The sequence below is a fragment of the Hoplias malabaricus genome, chromosome 3 (genome assembly GCF_029633855.1).
Source record: "Hoplias malabaricus isolate fHopMal1 chromosome 3, fHopMal1.hap1, whole genome shotgun sequence".
NCBI classification, from domain to species: Eukaryota; Metazoa; Chordata; class Actinopteri; order Characiformes; family Erythrinidae; genus Hoplias; species Hoplias malabaricus.
The window spans coordinates 29,296,193-29,307,926 of record NC_089802.1 but is presented as its reverse complement, the minus strand read 5'-3'; the positions used below and the strand labels follow the sequence as shown (position 1 = coordinate 29,307,926).

Sequence of the window (11,734 nt, the reverse complement as noted above, 5' to 3'; positions counted from 1 at the left end):
TCTCAGTGTCACGCCAGAGCGCGGTCTCTGATTGGACAGTGCCGGCCGGCGTCCGTGAAGTAGAGAGTGAGAGGGCAAGGGAGGGGGTGCTCGGATGGAGGCCGAAACAATCGGAGATAAGAATGTAGGTGAAAAGCGGAGGGAGTATGGCTTTAATCTACGACATTAAACCCGGAGCGGCGACTCGGACCGGGTTGGTGCCGCGGCTCGGTTCGCGGAATATGTGTTTAATCTTGGGGAGAGTATTCCCGCTGATTTCTTACGGGCCAGGCGCGCGCTGGCTTAGCGGCCCGGTCACGCGCTGCGAAAGGCTAATGCTAAGAACCCTGTAATTAGAGAAATTACGTTGTAATTAAACGGCATAACCGTCTTAAACGGCATTATTTCCGTTGCCAGTGTCGTGTGATCGTGGTTAATGTATCAGTTCACTTGTAAAACATTTTGTAAAATCTCCGTAGCCAAGCTGTTTAGCGCTTAAAGCTAACGAGCTGACGCTGATAAGCTACTAACGTTCAAGTGTCCTAGCGTCGCCCGTGAAGTGTGGGAAACGTTAATACGTCGTCTTTATCGCCTTGTTGTGGTTATTTAGTGCATGTTTTATTGATTTTTATTGAATATGTTTCTCAGAAACGCCATTCGTTCCTCGTCGCGCCGGTTTGTTTTGCTAATCCTTGAAGCCAGGCACTGTTAGCCAAGCAGTGTGCTGCTAAGGCTGAGTGCTAGCTGCTTTGTTTTTGTTTTGTCCCGTGTTTATCGTGGTTTTACTCCAAAACGCCCAGCAAAAAAAAGTCACATTCATACATTGCATATTGGAGCTCTACAGAGCGATAGAGTGAATAAAAAAAGCTTACTGGGTTATAACATGAACCCATGTGAATTATTGCTGTGTGGCAGTGGCAGCACTTAGAAATGAGAAGTGTCCACTATGGTTAATAGCAGTCCATTATCTGTGGACAGTGAATATATAACCCGGTTGTTATTGATGGAGGAATTAACAATGCATCTTGGGCAGAAAAGACTTTAAACAAGTGGATGCTGGGTCAAATCAAGGCTCTTTCTCATTGCCCAGGTCAAGCCGAGGGTCATATTTTGGAGTGAATATTATAAATATGGACTTGTGGGAAGGAGATTATGATTGTAAGAGTCGAAGGTGGATCAGTAACAATCATTAAGAAGCATGAAGGATATTCTGAGGAAGCTATCGACATTGTCTTTAGAAAACTGATCTGTATAATGTGTTGATGTTGGTTTGGTGTGTTTGGTTGTCCTATGTCTTGGTGATGGATGGTTTTGAGCTCAGTGCTGCTTACAAACAAGTTTTATTATATCTTGATCAATGATGCAAGATGTGGATATTGAGTTACTGTGAGTACAGAGTTTGGTTCTTTAACTTTGAAACCAGCACCCAGCAGGGTTTCATGATGGCTCTCACATTGTACGCTCTTCATGTTCCTACTCTTATTTGTTGTTGTGTAGGTTGTATTTGTTCTTGGACACATTTGAAATGAGTAGTACTTTGCATAACTCTAATAACACATTTAAAAAATATCACAGGTTGCACTTGTTTGCTTAGTTTGACAGCTACTTTAACATCTTATTCAGTCAAAACTATGGTAGACCGTTCTCTTCCTGAGGTTTGGTTTTCTGCTCAGAGATTAAGCCTAGTTCAGGATTGCGAGTTCTGAGGATAATGGGAATGTGCAGATATATAGTGTTTGTAATGAGACTTTCGCAGATACATAATCATTTATGAAAAATAAAAGTTGAAATATGTACTAAATACACTTGGTTTACATTACATGGAATTTTCATTGGATTCTTTGGCTATTGGTTAAATCTAAATATCTATTTTCATCAAAAATCGGCGACTATTAATATGAAACTGATATTGTACATTCTTTCTAATTACTGTTCTTCATTCAGAATGCTGTGAAGGCGTAATCTCTAGGAACGTTTGGAAACTGACCATCAGTGTTGTTGGATGAACTCATTTATAGTGAATGTGAGTGGTCACATGCCCTCCTCCTGGAGATCATTCTGCTTATTAACGGCATCTATAAAGTGTTTAGTTGGGTCCAATTGGTCGTCAGATTTAGAGCTAAATTTCAGGTTTAAAGACCAAGGTTAGTGAACTGAGCCACTTGTTGACAACTGTCTGTGTCTTTGCAGAGAATATGAAACGGATGCTACAATGACGTCAAGATTTGGGAAAACCTACAGCCGCAAGGCAGGGGACGGGTCCTCCAAATTTGATGAAGTTGTTTCCAATAAAAGGGCCACGCTCAGCACCAAATGGGGCGAAACCACCTACAAAGCTCAGGTGGGCTCCAAAAGACCCAGCCTGAAGGCAGATCAGGCTGATCGGACCAAAAGGCCCAAGTTTGCGGAAGACGACGGCTCTGAGGATCCGTTTGGGTTCGACAGTGATGAAGAATCAAAGCCAGTCACCTCCCGCCATGTGGCGCAGCCTAAAGTGTCCTCCTCTGTCAGGCCGGCGTCCATGGAAGTGTCCAGGGCCAGCCTGACTCTGGAGCCCAACAGCAGAGTCAGCCAGCCGGCCAGCGTTGAGGCTGTGGCCCCAAGCCGGACGTTATCTACTCTAAGCAGTGACAGGGGTGCCCATCGGGTCCCAGAGGACGCAGGGAGGATCTTCAGCGGATCGACGACAGGTGAGTTGGACCTTGTGGTAGAAAATGTGAGACATTTTCCAGTTTCTAATCATCACCAGAGGACCTTTTACTGAATAATGAGTGGTGCTTTCTTTGTGTGCGTTGTGAAAACAGGGCCTACCTGTTGCATATGATTGAAGCTGTCGGTGTAGTGCACACTGTCTTCTAAAATTGAGAAGTTGAATTGGGCTTTAGTTTACACTGTCTTTCTCAGTTAAAAATACACTAGGTAGTAGTTTTAACTTAAAATTCTGCAACTGTACTAATTGGGTGGCACATTGATGCAGCAAGTAATGTTACAGTCACACAGCTCCAGGCACCAGGAGGTTGTGGGACCGAGTCCTGCTCTGGGTGACTGTCTGTGAGGAGTTTGGTGTGTTCTCCCTGTGTCCGTGTGGGTTTCCTCCCAGCGTCCAAAAACACATGGTAGGTGGATTAGCGAAGCGACTCAGAAGTGTCAGAATGTATGTGAATGTGTCGGCCCCTCCAGGGTGTGTTCCCTCCTTGTGCCCAGTGATTCTGGATAGGCTCTGAACCCAGCGCGACCCTGAATTGGATGAGCGGTTACAGACAGTGAATTAAGTCTCTTCTTAGGTAACAAGGGTTTATTTTTTCTTGTGTTGTGCTGTTAGTCATTTAAACAGTCACAGCACTATATATATATATATATATATATATATATATATATATATATATATATATATATATATATATATATATATATATATATATATATCTCAGAGATAAACCAGCTGTGAAGGTAACCTCAAGGCTTTAGAGATCGTCACTTGTCTTTTAAACCCATCTGACTCTGAATATATGTCAGGCACGGCTCAGAAACCTTAGAACGGCAGAAATCTCCTCCATGGAACTTCAGGCAGTTGAAGAGGCACTCCTGGCTGTCACCAGAGTGTGTACCTGCAGGGAAAAGGGCTCTGTCAGACTGACAGGTGGCTGTCGTGGATCACGGCCGAACATGGTGAGCTCAGGGAGTGTCAGGCGCATCTAAGAACCCTCTGTGGCTCACTGTGACTTTTCCCTGACAGGAAGTGGCATGTTTGGCAGCATCACACTGGTTTGCCATGGAGTTTGCGCTGTCTTGAAGCAGCAGGTGTTCTTGATAAGCCTTCAGTGTTCATTTCTGAGCACAGAGTAGGAGTTGATGCCCAGCATGTCACTATCTGAATACGGTTATGCCTAAGGATAGCACAAGGGTCCTGTCTTCATTAACTGTGAGCATTAGTACTTGGCGAAGCAGTCAGAAGATTAGGACGGTGTTTGTCCTCTATTTTAGGGATTGGCCATTTCTGTTAATAGTATAACCTCATGATACGAGACATTGTTATGACACAAATTGTAGGTAGTATTAATAAGGATTGATCCTGCTCTATTTTTTTAAATGAAACCTGCACCTTCCCTGTAATTACTGACTATATCCACAATATTCACAGGCAAATTATCATAACAGTGAACATTGTCATGTCGCTATAACCTCCTACGTCGACTATCCATACTCGCATAATACAGCATGAAGTTAATAATTCCCTCAAATTTTTTTATTGCACGAGTTACTTTAGAGTTAAGACCGTTCAGCTCTCTGCTCAAACGGTCAGTAGCAGTGAGGTGCATGTCATCTTTTGGAAGCCTTTATGCTTCCAGACTGATGGTAAAGGGCCAGAAGTGCAGAGTCTGGGAAACTTAGTAGACCTAGAAATGGGTCTCTCATGGCCTTATTTTACATTTCCACTCCATAACTGGAATATCTGTCAGGTCCCCCCTCCGGAGTCTGAGATAATTATATGGCTGATTGAGTCGTCAATTAGCTGAAGCCCAGTTTGAGAACACCGATGGAAGCATTGTTAATAATAGGAGAACATTTAGGGTCCAGTCAAGCTTGACGTCGGACCCGTGTTTGAACTCAAATCTCAAGGCTCACGACAGTTTGCCAAACCTTTTGGCATAGCTTGTGTTTAATTAAATTGTAGTGTTTTGTTAGTAGAGTGATTTCAAATGTAGATTACTGTATTACTTGCAATATTCTTGGTCAGCGCTTGCTCCTTCCAAAGTAACCTGTTGAACCATGTGATTATATGTTAAGTTATAAAATGGGGAAAAATAAGAAAATTTTTCAGTAAATTAACATGGTTCTGGGGTTTTAAAGAAACGCCTGTGACATGCTTTGACACGAGTGTACAGCAGTGAAGAGCAAGGAGCAGAAGCTCTGGTTTTTAACCGTTTTCTCTTGGTTTTCTTTCTTCGCAATTCTGTTTTTCTCGGTTTTTACACAATGCTCTTATTTCTCTGCATTTGTTTTGCTCCTTTTAACATTTTTTGCACTCTGACTAGAGAGACTCAGATGAAGGGGTAGGACAACACTGAAGTTACTGTTCCAGATGTGGAGTAAAATCAGAAAAGCATATTTATCCCATGCTTTCTGACTTAAGCAGACAACATAAAACCGACTGGATGATGTTGTTTCACAGTGTGTGGGTCCATAGATGCTCCAGATACTCAAATGTATGTGCTAATGCACTGAAAATATTTTTTTTTATCCTCTTGAATCCTAAATCATTAGTCAAACATCATTCATAGTGCATCTTGTGATATTTAAGATGAGTTAATCATGGGAGCTTTCCCGAAGTACATTTGAGTGGAAATGTGATCAGAGTGACAACATTAACTCTGGATTATGAGTGTACTCATATAAAATTCTCTTTGATTTTCTATGAAGACCCAATTAAATGCTGAAGGGAGAAGCCTACAGTGCTATGTTGCTGTTGCAGATCACAATTTGCCTGTCTAACCAAGCACCTCAGTGGTCTTGAGGAGTAATATTGACATGATAAACATTAACAGTGTTTTTTAAACTGAGGAATGTTTTCAGTGTACACATCATGCTGGAATCCAGGTCTAATGCGATGTTCCTTGGTGACATGACAGCAAGCGAGAGAAAGCTAAGTGTGCATCCTGGGGTTTGTCTCGCATTATTTGATACTGAAGGCATTTTATTTGCACTAGCATGAAGGAGCCCATAAGCCAAATATTAATGTTATTTTTTTTTGTACTTGACTAAAGCTTTGCGTTACATTCCAGTTTATGGTCTTGGCTTCAGATGTATTCATGGACCCTGTAGATAATCTGTTGTGAAAATGAATTGCTGAGCTGTAACTGCAAAATGAGCTTATCTGTTCTCACAAGTGAGATTCCTTTTGTGAGATTCCTGTGTTTGCCTTTGCTTTTAATTTTGATTTTAAAGCACAAAATATTTCCTGAATTGCAAAGAACACACAATGCATGTCAGCATCAATATTAATCACTGGAGCAGGTAATGGTTAATGGCCTCATCCAAAATGGATGCTTTTCTTACTCGTGGGTATTAAAAATTAGTGTTATTGAAAATTATTATCAGATCATTTGCATTGGTGCCTCCCCGTCTGAAAGAGAACTGTAACTCTGAGTGTGTTAGGAGTCAAAGCGGAGAACAGGATTATGTGAAGTTTGGGATTACAAAAGACTCATTTTGCATTCCTCATGTATTTATTATTCCGAACAGATGGGAGCTTGCCTGAGTGTGATGCCTTGTCTAAATTTCTCCTTTAACGAGGTCATTATTTAGTAGGCACATAAACATTTGTAGGCAAAACTTGTTCAGTCTTTTCTCATTTCACTTCTGCCATCTTCACTCTAACCATAGGCACTGATCAAAATTAAACCTCAGAGTGAAATAGGGCTGGGCAGTAATTCAATATCAAGATACGTTTATATTGCAATAAAAAATGCTTCAGTAATTATGTTTTCAATATTTCAATGTACAATATTTTTCAGCCTCTGTGACTGACTGACGTTCATTACAGGATGCTGTCGTCAGTTCAGCACTCATTTTAAAATGAGTTTAAAAATGTTAATATTGACAAAGCCAAGAGGTTTGTTGGTAATATCATGTTTCTCATTTGCTCTTGGCAGTTTTGCTGTGGCTTTTATATTTATATTGATATAGGATCTATATTGTAGCTAATTAAATTAAGAAATATAAATTTTGGCCACATCGTCCAGCCCTAGATTGAAGTGGCTGGAGAGGGGAGAATAGTATATGATGATTACACCCTTTTAACATCACTTACAAGTTAATTGTTTGTCTGTTTTATTAGAAAGAATCATTTTGGGCAGTGAAAGTGAGTTTGAGCATAAACCTGGGCTAAACCAGCCTGTGTAGAGTATATAAAGCGAGCTCTGCGATTCATATGACATGTAAAATATCAGAAAATGTGATCTAATTTTCACTTCACTCAGTCGTGTACACATTTGTAATCCCAAAACTTGAAAATGTTGCTCTGTTGCAAGACCAATGGCAAGAGAATATTGCCCTATCTTTAGTCACAGATTGTACACACACTCCAAATTGAAAATGTCAACCTCTTGTAGTTTATCACACGTCTCATCAAATTTATTGTGCCCTCAGAGTTCTCTTAATTGTGAAGCAGATGATATAACCTATAAATTGTGTAAGAGGTGTTTTGCAACCGGATTTTGGTCTCAACAGCCTTAACGGTAACGTCTCCATTTCTCTCCTTGATACTTCATGCTTTGATGCTTTGCATGGCAGAGGTTTTGTTCACAGCTATCATTAGCTATACTGTTCTGAAGTTCTTTGCCCTTCCGCCCAGCTTTTAGTTAATGCCATGGGGAACGGGCACGATTGCAGTTTGTGCTGTGGTGGGCGACTGCTACGTTACCAGCAGAGACTGATGTTGTTAGTCAGACTGCCGACCCAGCAGGCCTTGTCTTGTCTGGCAGGCGCTAATTGTTGTTTTGGGTTTGTCTGGGGACTGGGAGAATTTAAGCTGGGTTTGACCTCTGAGCTGTAATACTCAGTCCTTGGAGGCAAAGGGCAAAAGGTGGTCTGGAGGTGGATCAAAAGTTTCTACCGTGATTCTTCTCCATTCTGTGATACCTTCTGGTGTTTTAGTTAACTATGTCTGTTACTAAAACAGTGATGTTGTTTTTTAACTGAATGATTTAGTAATCATCTTCTTTAAAGGGGAAATATTATACCCCATTTTCCACAAGTTAATACAATTGTGGGGTCTTTATTAAATGTCATTTGCTTTGGTCAAAATAACACAAGAATTAAAAACACAGCAGCATTCTCCCCATATAAACATCCTGTTTCAGAACGACTGGTTTCAACGCCTGTTCCTGTAAACGATGACGAGCCACTCATTGTTAACCCTGACCTGAGGGCACAGCAGTGAGGAGCAGAAGTTATTTTTTTTAGCTGTTTTCGCTCACTTCTCCTCCTCCTGCCCCCCCCCATGCTCTGATATCTTTGCGCTTGTCCCTGTTTTGCTGCGTTTAACCTCGTCTTTACACTCACAGACCCGTGTTTATGTGAGAGTACAAAGACTCTGGCAAGGTGGCGGGGCAGTCCTAAAGACTCTGCACTTGACAGCAGAAGTGGCACAGAATCAGAACAGCTTGTTTCTGATCCCACAAAAAAGTGACTGGGTGGTCTTTTGAGGTGTCAGGTTTGGAAGGAGTTCTAAACTTGTAAATGAATGTACCAATGTGTTGAAAAAGTGATCATTAGTCATCGTATGTCCCCTTTAACTGTGCCTGGAACATCAAGTATGCGAAGGTTGGTAAAATGTTAAAGTGGTTACCTGAGATTTGTATTTTCAGAGTGAATAATCATACACAACCGTGTCTAATTTTCAGACTGAGGAGTGTTTCATAAGGAAACACTTTGTTTCCTTATTTGTCAGAGGGGTGACAGAGGTAGAAAGGAAGAATGCTATCTGATTTTCATTGTGTTTGTTCATTTCCAGTTAAATGCAAAGATCACTAGTTTTTTTTGCAACAGTTCCACAAAATAAAAATAAAAAATCAATTTGTGCATATATAGGTATGCAAATGTTTACATATGAACCATACTGTTTAAAAAAAATTGGGCACCTAAAATCTGCTTGTATAAATTCATATCCAATTATTGTAAATGCAAAAACAGAAATGCAGTTAAAACGTATAAAAATGTAAAACACAGTAAAAGTGTGTTTCCAGGTGTTTTTCTGGATCATATGGATTTGTTTAATCAATAGCGCAGTTAATAACAAGTATTTTTTAACCAATAAAAGTAGGTATTATAAGATTCAAACAATACTGGACTGCCTCAAGGAGAGATTTGGAAAGGGTTAAACCAACACATTCACACTCACAATATGAGTATATTATTATAATAATATTTTTAGTCTGCTTTAAAAATCAGGTGCATAAAGGTTTCTGAATACAGTACAGAATAAGAATGTTATTTAATCTTTGATATCTATAAATAGCCAAGATTTGTCATTAAATATATATATATTTTTCTGCTGAGCAGCCCACGCACAGACACTGGGTGAATGTAAACAAGGATCATAAGTCATTTAATTAAACCAGTGTAAATCTGCCTTCTTGTTTATTGCCAAAAATACTGAAAAACAAAAGCAAATATAAGAACAAGATATGCTTTGATGCAGGTTGCGAACCTGAGTAGCAAATGCTTTTATCTCATATCAAAGTCTCATGTTTCCCTATGCTTGCTTATGCCCGTCGTTATTTCTACAATGTTTTCCAGCACCAAGCAGAGTGATCAGCTGAGAGATCAGTCAGTTGTTGTTTGTGAAATAGTTTCTTAATGACATGTTATAATTTCCTTTCTGCTTTGAAAATGTGATTTGATTTAATGGATATTTGTACATGTTGGCTGCTTCCTGTCAATAGGAACAATGTATATAATAATCCTAACCCTAACTACCATCTCTTCTGACCGGCTCTTACTGCCCACTTCCTTCTTTTAGGTAAAACCTACAGTTGGTCCAGTGAGAACAACGAGCGCCACAGCTACTCATGGTACAAGAATGCCTCAGAGAGCGACCGCAAGCCCCTGGCCCAGACCACGACTCTGAAGTCAGAGAAATCTGAGGATAAGGACTCCTTCGATGCCTGGAGCGCTGTGGTTGGGCTGGGGGCCCACTCTACGCCCCCCCGCGCCGCATCCAGAGACCTGCCATCCAGCACGTGGACCTCTGGAGGCTACGGACGCAGCAGCAGTAGCAGCATCCTGACAAAGCCCCCTACGGAGACCCACATTGAGGAGGTGGGCCAGGGGGACTCTGAGGTCCCTGTGGAGCCCTCAGAATCAGAGGACCACTCTCAGTCACTCCTCAGGGCTTCCAACTGCAAGACGTACTGCAGATCCAACAAAGGAAAGCAGCTCGGGGGTTTGGACGGCTTCGGAAGACCGTTGGACGGCAACTCTCTGAAAAGCAGTAGTGGGGACAGTACGGGTAAGACAGCAAGCCGAGGCAGAACGAGAGACTTCACGGTCCTGCACCCGTCCTCTGTGTCTATGTGCAACGTCACCATCCAGGATTCCATGGACAGAGACATGGAGGAGTTTATGTCCAACACTTCAGCACCAGATCCTGGAGAAGTCGGGAGGTTGAAGAAAAAATCTGAAACTGAGACCAAAGCTGTCAGGTAATATATCTCCTCCATGGTTCTTTAATTGGTTTCTTTCATATAACTGTATTTCATGTGATGGCAGAGCACTCAGATTTGTCCAACCTGAAATGGGCTGTCCAAATTTTATAAGCTAAGGTTATTGCATTGATTTTTAAGGGCCAAATAGGCTTGCTTTTTGCCAACATTTGTCAAAAGTTCTGAAGTTTCTTAAGACTGCTAAACTGACAGTCACCCCCTGTGCACTTGTAATGTAATACAGGCTGAACTGGTCAATTTTGTACACCGCTAAGTTTAAAGTCACATGTTAATCGCTGCCAGACCTAAGCATTAACTTGGCTGGTGTTATAGCAAAAAACAAGGTAAATGCAATGTACTATTTAAAAAGTATTAAGACTTCTGGCCTGAGTTTGAACAGTATTTTCTTTTATACTTGTGTCCTAAAGGCACTCAGATAGGCCTTCTTTACACAGGACTTATTTCGTATCGTACTCGCTAAATGTAATTTTGTTTATTTTGTGGTAAAGTAGGTCCAGACCCACTCTAAGCAAATCCAAGAAGGACAGTAAGCTGGAGCTCTTCGGCTTCGATGATGGAGAGACTTTTACTGAGGAAGGCGACCCAACCTCCTCAGGCACATCTAACTACAAGATCAAATATTTTGGCTTTGACGACCTGAGCGAAAGCGACAGCGATGAAGAGAGCTCTGCTGAGAGGAGGAGGGCAAAGAGGAAGGCCATGGCCGCTGCGGCTGCTCCGGCAGAGGTTTCTATAGAGTCCAGTGTAGACAGCCCTCAGCCTCGATTGTCTCAGGAGAGCCAGAGCAGCAGCACAGGTCAGAGACTTGCTCTCCGGCGAGGTCAGTATGAGCTCTAAATACACAGACCTGCCCGCATACAGTGGGGAAGTTGTGTTAGTTGTGGAACACAGAGGTGAAATTTAAGCCCTTTTTAGACATGTTTTACACAGGGGTGGAGTTTTTGGTATTCTTCTCTTGCTGGTTCTGTTTGGTCTGTTGGCTTTTTATTGTTTCTCAAGCTCTGGTCATGACTCCTGGGCTTATTTGCACACACACACATTCATAGGGAGCTTGTTCTCCTGTTCTATGTCAACAAATTCTGTTGGTGCCTTTCCACTGCATGGTCATCTACATTACTCAGCTTGTGTACCTGTCCCTGGTTCATTTTTTTTCCAACTACATGGTTCCTCCACTGAAATGTAACTAGTGACATCGCAAAGCAGGAACCACTCATTTTGTATTTGAGTGCTTTTGTTTGGTACTGAACACATGTCCGCCAGGACAGGAGGCTATTTTTAAATTTTTTTTAAAATTCTCGTTAGATTTTTTTCATCGGCCACCAATACTAAGAGTGTGTGGAAAGACCACACCGTAATTTTCCGAGCTGCCGTTGAAAGTCGGAGAAAAACCATATGTGATCTCTGCTGTGGCTTGGACATTTTAGATGGCAAGCTTGTGATGGATGTCTGCATTTTCATCACGAATAACAAGTCTGATCAACGCTCTGAAAGGTTTAGTTTTAGTACCAGGTACCAAATTTTCCAAATGG

The 11,734-nt window shown here is 41.5% G+C and overlaps 1 protein-coding gene across 5 annotated transcripts in view; it reads left to right on the top strand.

Moving 5' to 3' along the window:
• Positions 1 to 28: 28 nt before the first annotated feature.
• The window catches only part of waplb (WAPL cohesin release factor b), a 35,510-nt gene continuing 23,804 nt past the window's right edge, over positions 29 to 11,734 (top strand). The window contains exons 1-5 of one of the 5 annotated variants that reach the window (XM_066663671.1): positions 29 to 124; positions 1,924 to 2,002; positions 2,170 to 2,669; positions 9,503 to 10,184; positions 10,697 to 11,025. In XM_066663671.1, coding sequence (XP_066519768.1) covers positions 2,192 to 2,669; positions 9,503 to 10,184; positions 10,697 to 11,025 — 1,489 coding nt within the window. In that variant the 5' untranslated portion in view covers positions 29 to 124; positions 1,924 to 2,002; positions 2,170 to 2,191. Of the gene's footprint in view, positions 125 to 145; positions 194 to 1,923; positions 2,003 to 2,169; positions 2,670 to 9,502; positions 10,185 to 10,693; positions 11,026 to 11,734 lie in introns of those variants that run through there. The other 4 variants (XM_066663672.1, XM_066663667.1, XM_066663668.1 and 1 more) reach the window with 4 other exon arrangements.